The sequence below is a fragment of the Zalophus californianus genome, chromosome 2, assembly GCF_009762305.2.
Source record: "Zalophus californianus isolate mZalCal1 chromosome 2, mZalCal1.pri.v2, whole genome shotgun sequence".
NCBI classification, from domain to species: Eukaryota; Metazoa; Chordata; class Mammalia; order Carnivora; family Otariidae; genus Zalophus; species Zalophus californianus.
This window is the reverse complement of record NC_045596.1, coordinates 101,734,379-101,753,086: the sequence shown is the minus strand read 5'-3', so window position 1 is coordinate 101,753,086 and position 18,708 is coordinate 101,734,379. Positions and strand designations below refer to the sequence as shown.

Sequence of the window (18,708 nt, the reverse complement as noted above, 5' to 3'; positions counted from 1 at the left end):
ATGCGCTGGGAACCACACTGCCTTGGACTTGAAACATCCCATGAACACAGCTTTCACAAAGGGGGATACATCCGGTAACAAAGGGCACAGTACACTTAGTGAAACACAGAGCTGTGGCTTCCAGCTAGGTACTTATGGTACATCCATATTCCTCCCAGTCCAGAGGCAGGTTACCAATCAGGGATCACTTTTACTTTTATCAGGGTTCCATGAAAGTGATGGCAAGGGTAACCCAGAGGTAACCTTCCTAAAGAAGGGTTTTGTTAATACTTTACTCACAGAAACAGAACCAATTCCTTAAATTATAGCAATTTTTTTCCCTCGTGTTTACCCTAAGGCATAAAAACAATAGTTTATTGTACAGAAAATAGCTAATGCCCCAAATTGTACTGGAACATTATATGATTAGTATTCTCAAAACACTAATAGAGAATGAAGAATAAGTAACGTAGACCATATTGATTTCTGGCAGTGTCTTTCTTGTGGGAAAGGAAACTATTCTCCCTTTTTATTTCAATTCAACTCTTTCTGGGGGGTGGGGGATAGCTAGATTCACAAATACTTAGACCTGGAAATACTATTCCAAGTAATGGAGTCTAAGAGGCTGCTACATTATTTCACATAAATGTTCAAAAATCAACTTCACAGGATAGACTGATGATAGTTACCTCTGGGGTGTGTGTTGGGTGGGGGGGTGTCAACAAATGATTTACTTTAAGGGAAGAAAGGAAAAATTATTTTTTATATTACAATTAGGAAGAAAGAATTATAAACTCATATAGAAAACCATATAAATCTATACATATTTGTATCTCTACATATTAACACAATATGTACACATAGATATATGACATAAGCCTATAATTTTGTATTAATGAGTGTACCGGATTCCAGCTTATTTCTATATACTCAAATCTAGGAAACTTCAGGTTTAATAAAACACTTTCAAAAGACTTGAATCTTTTCCCAGATTCTTTAGTTCTAAGATAAACTAAACAGTGGCACAAACTGTGAGAAAAACATAAATCAATAAACAGAACAGTGAAAAGAGCTGGCATAATAACCAAAATGAAAATGATCTAAATGTGAGTAACAGGCATCTCAGTCATGTAAAGTAAGGGTGTGATATTAGATCTTGTAATCTGCTACAAGGGATAAGAATTTTACCGGATATTTACTTGGCTTTAACGTTTTGATCACTGTTAACTTTTTAAAAATGGAAATACAAACTTATCTAATTTGCCCATTTTTTGCAAGAAATTACTAATAAAGCAACTTAAGTCCTTCTCATGCACATCAATGACAGGTAGCATTACAGAGAAGTATACATTGCACAAGGACCCAGCTATGTGATACATGTAAAGATAAAAGTGTGGTAACAGTGAAACACTTACACCTAGAAAAATGTGGCTATTCCGTAGACAATACTTTCACCTTACCTTTGGTGAAATTTATTGTGCTTTTCATATTAATGGAAGTCATCCTGTGTTACTTTATTTTGTCACTTTTCAGTGCCCCTGATAAAAATTTTCCTCTTTCCCTATTCCAGGTTTAAGATCAGGAGTAGAAGAAGCAGGCACAAAGAGTGAAAAAAAATCATAGTGATCATAAAGGTAACATGAATGGTCATCACTGAGCTTCACAGGCTAGTTCCCCAGAGGGAGACTTAAGCCACATCATTCAGTCATCATTCTGGACATTGATTTTTGAGTGTTGGGTGCCCTACCTTGCTAAGCTGGCATTCCCTACAATGCCTGGCCTATTGAGATACATACCATGCCAACAATATCTGCCTTCTCAGCCAGTTCCTAGTATTTCAGAGAAAAGCAAAAGTACCAGTGATTAAGTAGATAATACATCATAAAACCACTTTTTTTTTATAGAAATTACTTGTATCTTTACAAAAACAAAGGGGAGAGGAGGAAAACTTGCATCTGTGCTGAATGTTCAGATACATAAATTTACTAAACTATTACACACTTGAAAACAAACTACAGGGGCGCCTGGGTGGCTCAGTTGGTTAAGCGACTGCCTTTGGCTCAGGTCATGATCCTGGAGTCCCGGGATCGAGTCCCACATCGGGATCCCCGCTCAGCGGGGGGTCTGCTTCTCCCTCTGACCCTCTCCCCTCTCATGCTCTCTGTCTCTCAATCTCTCTCTCTCTCAAATAAATAAATAAAATCTTTAAAAAAAAAAAAAAGAAAACAAACTACATTTTTCCAAATGGGTGGTAGGGCCAAAATTCAGCTTTCAAGTAAAGCAGGCATTTAACAGCCCCAATATAAGTACAATTTTCAAGCCTTTCCATCCTAAGTTTACAAGTCATTATTAATGACTACGATCTCAATGTTCATGTTAAAAGTGAATGCAATATAATTTTTGCTTATCTTTATAAACATTTACAGAGCTTTTTCCCTATTCTCAATGTTTAACTGCTCACCTTTTCAAACTTATAAGAAAAGGGGGTCCTCAGAGGAATGACATCACAGAGGAAGTGGATAAGTAGTTTCTAAGGGCTTATAACACTTGTACCCTGCCTTTGAGGCCTTATTTTATATAGGCCAATGAGCTGGGAAATTCCTTAATCATGGCTTTTGACCTCTTTCATGCATATCAGTTAAATATCACAGCAATCCTGTGACATAATTAGCCTGTACACATTATCTAAAACTCCATGCTATTAGTAGCTTACTTCAGATTGTGGATACTCTCTGCCCATGTATCTAGTCTGACACCTTTTCATGAAATTAAATTTTCATTTTTTAAAACTTAAGAGTAAGGGGCGCCTGCGTGGCTCAGTCGGCGTCTGCCTTCGGCTCAGGGCATGATCCCAGGGTCCTCCGATGGAGCCCCGCGTCGGGCTCCCTGCTCCGCGGGAAGCCTGCTTCTCCCTCTCCCACTCCCCCTGCTTGTGTTCCCTCTCTCGCTGCCTCATTCTTTCTGTCAAATAAATAAGTAAAATAAAAAATAAATAAAAAACAAAATTTAAGAGTAATTTGGGGATATATAAAGCATACAATTCAAGTGATGTATTCATTCATTTAATGCATAGCTTGTCTTCCAGCCACGGGGATACATCAGTGAACTTTGTGCCATTCAAATTCCAGCTGGGGAGACACACAATAAGCAATAAGCATAACTAAACAAGTTACATGTTACAATATGATAAATCCTGTAGAAAAAGGTAAAGCTGAGTAGGATAAGAGGGATTAGGAATGGTGGGGTGGAGATTAGGCTGCAATATTAAATAGCACAGTCACAGTAAGCTCCAGTGAGAAACTGACATTTGAGCAAATACTTGAAGGAGTTAACTATCCGGCTATCAGAGAAGAGAGAGGGACTAGCCAGTGCAAAGCCCTTAGAGTAGGACCAGGCCTAGGATGTGTGAAGGGTAGTGTACGAAGCAGAGGGTCTGAAGGGAAGAGTATTTGGAAATGAGGTCAGAAAGGTACTGGGATAGGAGGTGTGTAGGCTATTGTAAATATTTAGCTCCTACGCTGAGAAAATGGAAAGCCATGGTAGGATTTTAAGCAGAAAAGTGGAATGATCTGACATATTTTTCCAGCATAACTTTGGCTGCCAAAACTACGCAGGGCCAAAAGCAGATACAAAGACACTGTTAGAGGCTTGCTCGGTAACTTAGGCAGAGACAGTGGAGACTTGGACCACAGGGATGGCCGCAGAGGTGGTAAAAAGCTGTCTGCATCTGGATATATTTTGACAGTAGATCAACAGGGTTTCCTGACAGATTGGACATGCAGTACAAGAGAAATAGAGGAATCAAGGATGACACTAAGGTTTATGTTCTAGAATGTGGACTTGCCATCAGCTGAGACAGGGAAGGCTATAAGTGGGAACAGGTTTCATGGGGAAAGATGAGGAAGTCAGTTTTGGACATGTTGAGTTTGAGATGAATATTAGACATTCTAACGAAGATAATGTGTACTGACCACATACTATACAATAGACACGTCATTTAACCTCCCCCCACCTTCCTAATGCTAACAGCCACAGAATTGGCAGTTGAAAAGTTCTCATTTATTTGGAATGTTAGAAAATGTGTTAAGTTACAATAATTCCAATGAGCTAGTCTCAATTCGAAAAGGTATGGAACCTAAAAAGGGAATGTAGATGTACATGTATGAGAGTAATATAAACCTGTCAGGTGTTAGTGGTAGTGCACACCACAAGACCTCTCTGAAGGCTGTCCACATGAACCAGCTAAGCTCATGGTCCTAAAACATTTGTTCACAGTGATAACAATGTGCTAATGATTTTAAAGATGGTTCTGGGAGTTTGACCCCTTGTAGGGGTATCTGAAGAGGAAAGAATCAAGTAGAGTTTGGAAAAGCATAATTAACATTTTAAATGGGTTTTTGTCTAGATTTGACTTTGAAATTTCAAAGAGAAAGTAAAGCGGTATTTACACATATTAAAAAACTGATTGTAGGAGATGGTGGGAACCAGGTTTCTCACTGTTGGAGTGGGAAGTTACAGACAAGAGGGGAAGGCTAAAATGATTCATATGATACTGGCAGATTAGGGTTGGAGACATTGGTAAGTACTCATGTTTGGCTTAATATACAGATAAGGAAATAATCATAGATGTATATATACCCAGGATAGTATATGCCTATATTTCTTGCTCTGTCAGGTGAGAAGGCCTAGAAGTAAACACACTTCATCAGCAAAAAGCAAACCTAACATCCAGATCTTGGTCTCTAATACCATTTCCCATAAAAGCAATGAGGGCTCCTTAGAGAAACGGCTCCTCCTAGACTACAGGAGAGAATATAGAAGATGAACCTGGAGCATCTTGTAAGCCATTAGGAAGTGCTCAAAATCTTCCAGCATTGATGGCGGTGTGTCAAAGAGTACAGGAGCCAACTGGAAAAGCTCCCAATGACCATAGCAAAAACAATTTGAACAAAATAAATAACACAGTATTGGATTATAACCTAAAGTATAAAATAAATATCCATGAGTATATGTATATTGATATAAATGATTGAATAAATAAATAAATGGAGAATAGACAGATTTCTCATGCAAAAGAATTCCAAATTTGTAAATATTTCTCCCTCAAGGAGATGGAGCATTAGCCCCTATCCCTTAAATGTGGACTATGTATAGTGACTTACTTCCAAAGAATACAGGGTGGAAAGGGGGAGAAAAGAATAACTTTATAGTAGAGACAAATAATACCTCAGCTAGATGATCAAGATTAACATAAGTCTGGATATACAATGAGAAAAGAAATAAGAGGCAGGTTAATTTCTCCTCCTCACTGTCATCTCTTCCCCTTACACATCGATTGCACAAATCTGGTCCACTGCTAAAGGTTAGATGTGAACTTTATGGCCATTTCCCCATGTTCTGTTTTTTGGATTGTTTATTCTTTTACAGTACTTTGATTTTTCAGTTTTGGCTTATGAGGGAGTTTGCTCAACATGGATCCAAAAATGCTTTGCTTACACCACTTCTGAGAATTAAAAACAGACATGATGTAAGTATCAGTGTTGATTATTTCAGAACAAAATAAAACACATAAATTGTGAAAAGTTAAAAGCAAATTTGACCTTAACCTTTGTATATACATACAGGTTGTGTAAAATTTTTATAAGGCTGGTTTCTAAAAATAATTCTCATTAGGTAGTAAACTTTGCATTTAATCTAGTGTTTTACCTCTTAAAAATAATATATATTCCACTTCAATTACTATATTTTTTTGACAAACCTCATCGGTATATATTGTCAATCTAGATAACTGAGCCCTCAAAAATCTATTTTCCTTACTTTGCTGTATAGGTAGGTCTCAATATATTTTACTTTTACAGTAATTAAGTGTATCTCCTCAGAGAATAAATTTTTTTCATGTTTCACTATTATGGATCCACACAAGTTACATACACATCTTTGATACTGAGATATCTTGTTCAGGATATCATGATCTATAGCATTATATAGAAATCAACATGCAATTTCCTAGCACATAAAGACCAGGCAAATTTTCTTTACCAATGCCAACATTGATGTTGTTTGGTGACTTAAATTTAAAACTACAGTTAACCTCACTATATGCAGTTTTTTAAAACCTACAATTTTGTGAACACATAAGAAATCATAAATCCTAATATTTGTTCTGGACCTCTGTTATTCATGACAACAAAATTTATCCTCTATGGAATGGAATAAGTCTGTTATGTATTAAAAAACTACTCAAGTTAAGCCTCTAAATATAGGCTTTGGCAGTTAAATATAGTTACTCTTTTTTTTAAAAATATTTTATTTATTTATTTTGACAGAGAGAGAGAGACAAACAGTGAGGGAGGGAACACAAGTGGGGAGCCTGACGCGGGGCTCGATCCCAGGACCCTGGGACCATGACCTGAGCCAAAGGCAGACGCTTAACAACTGAGCCACCCAGGTGCCCCTACAGTTACTCTTTAAATGTTTGTATTTTTTAGCTTCAAAAGGGGCCAGGGGAAAGACCCTTAAGAAATGTTTTCAAACAGTGAGGACTGCTTAGCTTGAAAGCATTCATGCCATTACTATGTGAAGGTATTGGGGAAAAAAACTTAGTCTTTTTTCATACTCTCAACTGGCAGCAATCAACATGACTCTTAGACACCAAAATATTTTATGTGTCCAGAGTAGTCTTCTAAGAGGAAATGAGAATGTTTTGCAAATCACTGCAGGAATCATAAACAGGGGAGAAGGCAGAAGAATCCAGGGATGTGCCATAACACAACAGTCTTGAAACAGGGCCAGGTAGAAGAGTGGAAAGAATTATGCTTGTGGCAAGTGCAAGTTCATAAACCCCAGGTTCTCCAGGTTATAAGAGGCATCTGCATCCCCATGATGGCTAGTGGTCACAACACTGGACTTCTACCAAAAGTTGCTATTAGGTTTTTTTGTTCTCTTTGCTTTTTATATGCCAGCTGCCTCTTCTCATTGTCACCTGAGTGAGGTCTCTGCTGACATCCCCGGCGATGGTGTCTTTTACCATCAGTGATTCATCTCAACGCATTAAATGTTTGGCACAGATAATATTAATAGCCGAGGGTCAAGACTTTTAATCTCTTACCTAAAAGTTGCTCTTGTTGACAACTCACTGCCTATGGATCTGACTTGGAAAGAAATAAGTCACTTATTGACCCACCGACATCACCTCCTTGATTGAGGGTAGGGGCACTTCTCATCTGAAAAATGACACAGCCCACCCAGACTAATTTGGAAGAAACAGGATTGCTGCTGAAGAGTCAAAGAAGCAAGCCGCATACACTGAATGGTAAGACTGGAGATTAACTCGTGAACTTGGCAAGAATAAAGCCTATGATGGGAACGACAACAACTGAATCTTGGCTGGTGCCATTGCTCAAAGGAAACTGATAAATCCTAAATTTTCCATTTATGTGTAATACCTGTGACTTTGTCCCTACATAGTTTGTGATAAAAATTTCTAAGCATTGCTAAATTAACTCTTACTGCATCAACTTGAAGGAAATCTGTTATATCAGGAAGAACTAACATATATCCAAAGAGAAAGAAACACATTTAAGACTAAATAAAATACCTTAATCTTGTGAAAGGTCCAGCTGAGCTAAGGAAGAAACTATAAAACACTTTATTTCAGAGTACTTTCTGCTTCTGATGGCACAGAATCAACAGTTTGGAAAGCTTAATGACTATTCACCAAGAGAAGAGGTCAGAATTCTCTTAATTCTAACTTGTAGAGAATTCTTAAGAATGAGAAGATAGTTCGGTTTTCATGTCTATTGTTCTAAATTCATTTCCTCTTTTATGGAACCCAGTAGTTTCAGAGATGTGCTTTAAAATAGAGTAGCTTCTGTTTTCATCACTTTTGACAACTATGAAGCTTTTCATCATAACAGATGAACATAAATTCCAGCCTATGTTCTGGAGATAAATAACCCCTCCCATGAGTATCTTACAGGTCCACCATGATTACTAGGTTACTGGATCTTCTGATCTAAGTGGAAAACTACAGGATAACAGTTCCAAATCATTCACTGAACCAGATTAAGAAAGAGAAAAACTGAGAGCTTTAAAACCACTTGCCTAGTGTTGTCCACAGTTAGTCATAACAAAAGCAAAGGTATGCATCTCCTTTATTTTCTCCACCACCTTCACTGTTTGACAGTAGCCAAACCAACACCAAACCTTTGCAGAAGCCATCATGATTCACACTACATGTGTTTTGTCACATCCTGATGTGAGAAGAGTAGGAATAAACCTCTCCTCTCTACAAACTCAAGGTCATCCAAAATTACTGATTCACTGTCCTGGAAATATTTAAAATGCTCCTTTGGTAGATTCCCAACATATTACATCACCCTTTAAGTTGACAACAGACTGGTAGGAAAAAAAGACAACAGTACAAGTCCCAAGTAGTCAATCTTTTGGGATGATATTTTTTGCCCGGGAACCGCATCCATTTCCCCAATTTGACTATTACCTGTATGCTGATGACACCCAAATCTATATATGGACACAGACCTCTCTTCCAAGTTCCAGACCCAAATTACAACTATGTAGTGAACATCCCCACCTGAATTTCTCTTAGGCAACTCAAACTAGGTAAGTCTAAATTTGAACCTGTATTACCTTTTCCCAGAACTTGCTCTTTTCCTCTTTCCCCTTTCTCATCTACCTTCTCATCCAAACCAGAAACCTAGGACTTTTCCCTCTACTTCACTCCTAAATCTAATCAATCTCAAGTGCTAGTACTTTACTCAATCCTCTCTGTCCTGTCATTGCCAGGTTTTCATCATGACTTGCTTGGACTATTACGATGGCCTTCTAACTGGTTTGTCTCCACCATGTCAGCCCCCTCAAATCCGTCCTCTGTAATGCTGCCAGAGTGATCTTTCTCAAATTCAAAACAGATTGTGTCTCTTCTTAAAACTCTTCATGGCTTTCCACTGCTTGTAACACACGCTGTAGAAGGCATGTCAGCAGGTAGTCTATCTACCTCTCCAGCCTTATCTCTTCTCTTCCAGTTTGCATTTCCTTTGTACTCTACAATCCTGCAGTAGTGAATTATTTATAATGCTGGAGAAACACCTCGTAAGCCTTCTGCACCCATGTCTTTCACGTACTATGTTCTAAAAGTATCTATACCCTCATCTCCACTCCTCTGCTCCCTGACTGCCTGATAAATTCCTTCTCCTACATCATCTAAAATCCTGTTGATGGGTCATCTTCCAAGATAAGTTTAATCACTTCCTTTCCTCTATTACTTCCTATGTCATAATACTTCTTACTTCCTATCCAATATTACTGTGCATTCATACAAGGTATAGAAGCATCACATCAAAACCCTTACAATTATTACAAATACTTACTTACACTTCTGCCTCCCCAAGATTGTGATTCATTAAGGGCACAGACAATTTTGTATTCAATTTTATAACCCAGATGCCTAGCATAGCATCTGGCACACTGTACACTCAGTAAATATTGGCTATTCTTGAAGAGGATTCTACAGTTTATTCAACTACCAAAGAGGGAGCCGCACGCCATTACACCCAGAGTTGCTATTTATCCCACAAAAGTCATGTAAATTGATAGTATATCAACATAAATATATCCTTGTCAGACAATCGATCAGATGATTGAAATATTCTTTTTCTCTGTAAGAAGTCTGTTTTGGTACCTTCAGAAATCCAAAGGTCGTCACTCAGAAAAAATTTCAAAAACTATGTGTATGGCTTAAAACACCACAACTGCTCAGTAATATTGGGTCTCTTATTGGAGAAAGTTATAAGGAATGGTAACTGGCTCCTGGTATTGGTATCATGGCTATCATCTGTGTGTACACACACACAAACACACACACACACACACACACACACACACACACACACTTCTGGGTATATGTCCCATCTACTCCCCCAGTGAGATAGAAGTGGGATCTATCCTGTATACTGCTTTATTCCTCTGCAGTATTTCCCACATATTGTGTCTGCCCAACAGACCTCTAATCCTGGTTCTGATGACAATGGTGGAGTTGACAGGGAGGCTACATTTAGTGAAAAGAGTACTAGCCAGGAGCTAGGACTACTGACTAGCTGTGATAAAAAGTGAAAAAGTACAGTCCTTGTCCTTAATGAGCTTATATATAAATAAGTAGAGGAAGAGGAAGTAAAACTTTTGAGGACCTATTATGCATGACCTGGATTTTGGCATTTGATATAAATTCTCTAATTTAGTCCTTACAAAAACTCTATAAGATAGGATCATTATTGTCTCTATTTTACAGGTAAGGAAACTAACTCGGAATAATTTGCTCAAGCACACACAGCTAATATGTGGTAGTGCCAGTATCAGTATCTAGGTTAAGAACCCACTTTCTCACCTAGTATTCTATACTGCAAACTTTTTGTATGTGAAATCTGAAAAAAGAAACTTAAAAACTGATACTCAAAATTGTATATGTCCATCCCACTGATCTTCAAACTGCACAATATAAGAATTTTTTTTAAACAACTATAGCTTAATAGCTTTGCAGAGAAGGCAGTAAAATGCAATGAATTAGAGCTCATGCTCTAGAGTCAAGACTGCCTCAAGTGCCATCCAGGCTCTACCTCTTATGAGCTGTGTTTCCATGGTTACTTACTCCCTCAGAACTTCAGTTTTTGTATCTGTGAAATAAAGAGAGTAATACTATTTTATAGGGTGAATATTAAGGTTAAATTATATAATACTTGCAAGATCCTTAATAAAGAATAAATACCAATACTAGTAAATTAACAGCAACAAAAGCTAACAAAGAAAAAAAAACTACAAAAAGAGTATTACTTACAGAAGCCAGTAATCTTCCATCTTCCTTCATGGCAAGATAGCGATTTGCACATACTCCTTTGATGGACACAACCCCTCTCTCTTCTGCTTGAAGTTGCAGTTTGACTGTAATGGAAAAATTGCTTTTGTGGCATCACAGAAAAAACAACTGTCTACACATTTATGCTATATGAAGACAGGGGAAACCAGCTAATCCACTCTGGAGGGTTGGCAAGGTGGGGGGCCGGGGATGAGTGTCAATTAGATCATATTAGGATGAGATGCAGATCCTCTAGAACATGAGTGCCTCTAGATTCCCTTCTCACTCTAGTGTCAGTGAGCAGAGAAGAGTGGCAGAATGGAGAATGTTTTCCTTTGATGAGCAATTAGCCTCCACTTGGCCTCTGCTCATGCTTTCTCTCCCTCTAATAAAGAAATCTTTTAAAAATAAAAGTACATAAAAATGTAAGATTTCCACACTACTGCCTAAGTTTAAACTTCTTAAAAATTTTTTTTTTTTTTTTTTTTGAGAGAGAGACAGTGCACATGCTCGCAGGATGATGGGGCAGGGAAAGGGGCAAAGGGAGAGGGAGAGAATCTTAACCAGACTCCACACTCAGTGCAGAGCCTGACCTGGGCTCCATCTCATGACCTTGAGATCATGACCTGAGCCGAAATCAAAAGTCCACACTTAACCAACTAAGTCACCCCAGTGCCCCTTTAAAGATGTTTTTAACCAGTCCTTCACAAATAAAATATAATCTAATTGATCACTATTATCTTTTGGTTTATATTTCCTTAAGTTTCTACACATCTTATTTCTAGCTTCCCCTTTAATACAATACCAATGCATTTATCTTTCTTTACAGACGGGTTGTGGTGTATACCTTTTTTTTTTTTTTTTGGCAAATATCTATCTCATGAAAAAACAAAATGCCCATACTTGATTTGCTTTTACAGTGTGTTGAAAGATTTTCAGAATGTAAGATCCTGAAGAGGATGACCTGTTGTACTGCATTATCAATATTAAGCAGATTTTAGGGAAACAATATATATTACATGATTATGATTATGCCATAAGGATAATTAATTCAAATATAAGTGAAGTTAACAGCTTCTGTTTTGCCATTCAGAGGAAGCATTCTCTTGCCTAAAATAGTATTCTCCAAAATGTATTTTAGCTAACAGAGGTTACATAAAAAACAGGTTCTGGGGCTAAATAAATTTAGGAAACTCTTGGATAAGCCAAGTTAACTCTTTATTGCCAAACTTCTCAGACCTTTGCTACTTATAATCTGCATTATATATCTTATAAATCACCATAAGGGGATCAAGTATACATTGTTTATAAAATTTACCTGGTCTCAGAATGAATTTTTTCATAGGCCATTATATGGCCTATGAACATATCTAGTGCATTCTTGAGAGCAATAGAAAAAAAACAGTAAAAAAAAAAAAAGAAAAAAAACAGTAAATATTCAAATGTTTAGAAATCAGCATAATATTAATCAGATAACATTAGAAACAAAGTAAGTTAATTTTCCCAGGTGTTTCCAGGTAGCTAGGGAAACATGACATGAAAAAGCAATGTTTGAAAAATTATGGAATTATTAACTTAATTTGATATTATTATGTCACAGTAATTATGTTTTAAAATTTTCTGTATCAGGCAGAGCAACCTACAGGTAAAATAAGACATAACATCTGAGATTAGCTTTAAAACATTTTAGCAATCAAAAATAAATAAAATATTCTACCAATTTTTTTTATAAAGTGGGCAGGATAAATAAAACAAATTTGATTAACCTATGCCAACAGTTATTAGAAACGTGGAAGTTTATTATTCTATTTGCACTACTTACTTTATGAATGTTTGAGAATTTACATTTAAAAAAATCTGTTGAACATTTAATGCCTGATTCTCCTCTGTGGACCAGTCACTCCTAGATTTCAGAGAGCATAGCATTAGGTAAGCCTGCACTTACCAGGCAAAATTCTTCTACAGAATCTTAAAAGATAATATAAGGTAAAAGAAATACAATCAAAACATGAAAACTAAACAAAGGGCATAAAGTCTTTTTCACAGCATTACAGGGAAGTGTAAAAAATAAGCTTTATTTTTAACAAATATAACCAAAATTATCTTAATGAGTATGACCAAACCTTGTATACAGCTCTAAAGTGATCCACATAAGCCATATTAATTATGAATATAATTATGAATATATTTTAACTCATAAGGCTGCATAAATGCTCATGAGGCAAGATTTCATAATCACTATACTTTCTTTTGGTGCTTAATCAATAAACTGTACCCTAGCCGTAGCTCACCATCATTAAGTGTGTATTACTGATCATAAGGGAGATTATGTATATTAATGTGGGGCCAATACCAGTGACTCAATACCTAAAGTAAATGCCACCATTCATTTATTCATTGACCTTTTACAGATTCCTTGGGTATTCCACACTAGGCAATTATCACTCAAGAAGCCACTAAAAAATAAACATTAATTGTAGATGCTTAAAAAATGTTTCCATTGCCATATAATTATAAAAATATACACTTTAGAAATAACCCTAGCCTAAAACAACAAGCTGTATAAGCCATAAAATCATAAATTTTCTTTAAAAACCCATTAAAGCTGAGAAGCAAAGTAACCTAAATGAACAAAATTCCACATACAAATGATCCCTTCCCAAAAAAGAGATGCCTAACTGCTTTTATCTCTGACAGGAGAAAGAATAAACCCGCCAAAAAGGAAAGTATGGAGAAACCAGCTGAAACTTTATTAACTCTTAACAGCTGTTGATGTGAGGAATTAAGAGTTCTGAGGAGCTCTAATCAAAGAACTACTCCATACCCACCTGCCAGTTCTTTTTCACACAGTTTGCACCTAGTGCACAACCACTAAACATCAAAGGCTCAGACAGAACAGAAGCGCTGAGAAATCTTCCCGAAGTACCCCCAGGCCTTTGCTGAGTGCAAAGCAGCAGTTCCCTGAAGGCTAGGAGCAGGACAATCTCTGAGTAAGATCCCTCTGACAAGCACTGAGCCTTCACCAACTGGAAAGCAGGATGAAGAGAGATATACAAAGCAGGATGAAGAGAGATCTTCCAAGACAAGCCAGGGGTTGAGTTCGAGAGCAAGGCTAACTCCTGACCTACCCAAACAGTTGGCAGCTGGGCTATAAGGCAAAATAGAATACAAAAAAACTACTCAATCCAAAAGAAGGAAGGAAAAGAGAAGCTGGACAAAGAACAGATGGGGAAATTAGAAAACAAATTCCAAGATGGCAGATTAAACCCAACATATCAATAATTACACTAAATGTAAACAAACATTTACATTTAAGGGAAAAAATTGTCAACAAGATATAAAAGCAAAACTCAACTCTGTTGTTTATAAGAAAAGCACTTCAAATACAAAGACAAAGCAAAAACATGGGGAAAAATGCACACCCTAAGAATGCTGATATGGCTGTATTAATTTTATCTGATAATGTGGACTTCAAGGTAAGTAGTATGGAGATGAAGAAGGTGATTCCATGATGATAAGAGGTCAGATACATCAAGAAGACATAATAATCTTAAATGTGTAGCACCTAATAATAGAATCCTAAAATATCTCAAGCAAAAATTGACAATAAGAATATGGAATATATGAATAACATTATCTACCAGCTTGACCTGACTTTTTTCTTTTTACATCATGTAGCTTTCATTCACCTGAGACTTTATTCTCCTCTTAACATCATAGTCATTTGAAAACTGCTAAAAAAAATTAATTGCCAGCATTGTAAGCTATCCTATGCTTATTTGCCTAGTGAATTTGAATTGTTCAAATCAATTAACTCCAGCTGACAAGTTCTTTTTCTAAAGTCACAATGATATTAAGTAATATCAAGGGCTCTTGTCCTGAACTATTGGTGCTCCTGGTTCCTTTGTTTTTTAACAGTCTATAGTAATTCAGATATGATACACTTCATTTAAAGTGTACATACAATTCAGTGCTTTTTAGTATAGTCAGAGTTGTGCAACCATTACTACAATCAATTTTAGAACATTTTCATCATCCCATAGCCTTTAGGACACCTCCTATGTCCCCAATACCACCATCCCCAGGCCTAGGCTACCACTAATCTACTTCCTGTCTCTATCCTGGATATTTCATATAAATGGAATCATGCAATATATGGTCTTTTATGACTGGCTTCTTTCACTTAGCATAAGGTTTTCCAGGTTCATCCATGTGGTAGCCATTATCAGTACTTAATTCCTTTTTATTGCCAAATAACATTCCATCGAATAGATGAACCACATTTGATTTGCCTCCATTGGTTGATGAACATTTGTTTTGTTTCCATTTTTTGGCTACTATGAATTATACTGCTATGAACATGCTACGGAAACACAATTTTGGGTAGACATATTTTCATTTCTTCTCGATATACACTGAAAAGTCAAATTACTAAGTCATATGGTGACTATGATTAATCATTTAGGAATTGTCAGACTTTTCAAAGCAACCATTCTACATTCTCGCTAGAAATTGAGGGTTCCAGTTTCTCCACATGCAGACCACATTTGTTATAGTCTGTGTTTTGGGTTTTTGTTTTTGGTGGTTTGTTTGTTTGTTTGTTTGTTTTCTGTTTTTCTGTTTCTGTTCATTCTTATTACAGCCAGCCTACTTGGGTGTGAAGTGATATCTCATAGTTTTGATATGCATTTTTCTGATGGGTAATGGTATTAGGCATCTTTTCATGTACTCATTGGCTATTTGTATATCTTCTTTAGAGAAATATCTATTCAGATCCTTGGCTCATTTTTAAATTAGGTTGTCTTTTTATCACTGAGTTGTAAGAATTCTTTATATATTCTAGACAAAAAACTCTAATATTGCAAATATTTTCTCCCATCCTGTGGGTTGACTTTCCACTCTTTATGTTGTCCTTTGAAGTAGAAAATTTTTAATTTTCATGAAATCCAGTTTATCAATTTTGTTATTATTTGTGCTTTTATTGTCCTATCTAAGAAACCACTGCATAATCCAAGGTCATGAATGAAGATTTACAACTAAGCTTTTCTCTTAGGAGGTTTAGTTTTACCTTATCCATTTAGGTTTTGATCCATTTTGAGTTAACTTTTGTTATGAGGTATGAAAATCCAACTTCACTTTTACATGTTGACACTTAAAGATCACTACACCCAAACAGAATATACATTCTTTTTTAAGGAATACTCCCAAGAATAAATTACATACTGGCCATAAAACAAGTCTCAATATATTTAAAAGGATTAAAATCAAACAAAGTATTATATTAGAAATAGTACCAATATGTTATCTAGAAAATCCTCCAAGTATTTGGAGATTAAGCAGTACACTTCCAAAAAACACAGATAAATACAAGGGAAATTAGAAAACATTTCCTAACTGCATGATAATGGATACTCAACATGCTTAAAGGAAAAGCTATAGCTTTAAGTGTTTATATTACCAAAGCAAAAATTGTGAAAAATCAAAGCTTCTACCACAAGAACTGGAAAAAGATCTTTTTTGCCATATTACTACTTTATGTTATATATATTTTAATTCCAGTTAGCATACAGTGTTATATTAGTTTCAGGTGTACAGTATAATAATTCAGCAGTTCCATACATCACCCTGTTCCCGTCACAAGTGTGCTCCTTAATCCCCATCGCCTATTTCACCCATCCCACCACTCCCCTCCCCTCTGGTATCCACCTTGTTCTCTATTATTAAGAGTAAGAACTACAAAAAAAAATTTTTTTTTAAGATTTTACTTATTTATTTGAGAGAGAATGAGATAGAGAGAGAGAGAGCATGAGAGGGGGGAGCGGGAAAAGGAGAAGCAGACTCCCTGCCGAGCAGGGAGCCCGATGTGGGACTCCATCCCGGGACTCCAGGATCATGACCTGAGCCGAAGGCAGTCGCCTAACCAACTGAGCCACCCAGGCACCCAAAAAAAGATTCCTAATTAGGATCTCTAATTTCAGGGGTGCCTGGGTGGCTCAGTCGTTAAGCATCTGCCTTTGGCTCAGGTCATGATCCCAGGGTCCTGGGATCGAGCCCCACATTGGGCCTATTCAGCGGGGAGTCTGCTTCTCCCTCTCCCACTCCCCCGCTTGTGCTCTCTCTCTCTCACTGTATCTCTCTCTGTCAAAGAAATAAAATCTTAAAAAAAAATCTCTAATTTCAGTTAAGCCCAAAGTAATAGCAGAGGGAATACTTACTAATAAAAATTATACACTTGAATATATACAATTTAATAGAAAATTATCCCAAAGAATTAACAGTTATAGAATGAAACAAAAATATTTTATTTTCATATACATTTTGATATTTTGAAATTTTTCTTCATTTAGTATATGTTACTTTTAGAGGAACATAACAATGTTAGCATCGTCAGCATTTTAAAATAATCTAGAATAAAATATAAGTGTGTACCATATTAAACATGACTATGAAAATAATCACATTCATGAGTTCATGAGTTCCAAGAGGGAGAGGATGTTTCTCAATTAAAAGATACATAAGGGGGGCGCCTGGGTGGCACAGTCAGTTAAGTGTCTGCCTTCGGCTCAGGTCATGATCTCAGGGTCCTGGGATCAAGCCCTGTGTTGGGCTCCCTACTTAGCAGGGAGTCTGATTTTCCCTTTACCTCTGCTCCTCTCCACCCCCACCCCACTCATGCTCTCAAATAAAATCTCTTAAAAAAATTGTTTTAAAGATAACATAAATGACATACAATAAAAGCAATGTGTAAACCTTGTTTGAATTCTGATTAAAGCAAATAGTTTTAATTTTTTTTGTAGAAAAATATAAGGCCAAGGGGAAATTTTAACACTGACTGGATATTTTCTGCTTCTAAGGGAATTTTTAAATTTTAGGCATGAGAATGGAACTGATTATTTTTTTAAATCCTTATCTTTTAGAGACACATATTAATCATTTATGTATCTAATATGTACTAACATGTACATATTACTTACATAATGACTTACATAATTATTTTCTAAAATATCTGATAAAATGATATGTCACCTAGGATATACTTCAAAATAATGCAGTACCAGGGAGGGGAAAAAGAGCTAGTGGACGTATAGTTTAAACAATTGGTCATGTGATGATAACTGCTGAGGCTGGATAATGGATACATGGGGATCTTTATACTGGTCCTTCTATTTTTGTAAATATTTTAAACTTTCTCTAATAAAGAGTTTTTTAGGTTATAAAAGAACAAAAACAGGTAACCAAAGACAGTTCATTGGGCAGTTAATGCTAATTTGGGTACCAATGTATTAAAAGGTATTGTATCAATTAGATTATTCAGCCTATAATAATAAAAATGCCATAGACTGGGTGACGTAAGTTACAAACACTTATTTCTCACAGTTCTGGAGGCTGAGGAATCCAAGATCAAGGTTATTAGCTTTCGTGTCTGGTGAGGTCCCTTTCTCTACACACCTTGCCAACACTTGTTTCTTGTGTTTTTTATTTTAGCCATTCTGACAGCAATTATGAAAGGATATCTCATTATGGTTTTGATTTGCCTTTCCCCAATAATGAGTGATGTTGAACAACATTTCAGGTGTCTGTTTGGCCATCTGTACATCTTCTCTGGAGAAATGTACGTTTATTTCTTCTATTTTTTAATTGGGTTACTTGGTGGAGTTCTTTTTTGGCAATGAATTGTATAAGTTCTTTATATATTTTGGATACTAACCATTTATCAGATGTGTCATTGCAAATGCCTTCTCCCATTCAGTAGGTTGTCTTTTAGTTTCTTGATAAAAACAGAAGCTTTTATTTAATGTAGTCCCAACAGTTTATTTTTGCTTTTGTTTCCCTTGCCTAAGGACCTATGTAAAAAAGAAGTT

The 18,708-nt window shown here is 36.3% G+C and overlaps 1 protein-coding gene across 1 annotated transcript in view; it reads right to left on the bottom strand.

Moving 5' to 3' along the window:
* The window catches only part of FGF2 (fibroblast growth factor 2), a 68,269-nt gene that overhangs the window by 572 nt on the left and 48,989 nt on the right, over window positions 1-18,708 (bottom strand). The window contains 1 exon segment of the mRNA XM_035726338.1: window positions 10,829-10,932. Within this exon segment, the coding sequence (XP_035582231.1) occupies window positions 10,829-10,932 (104 nt within the window).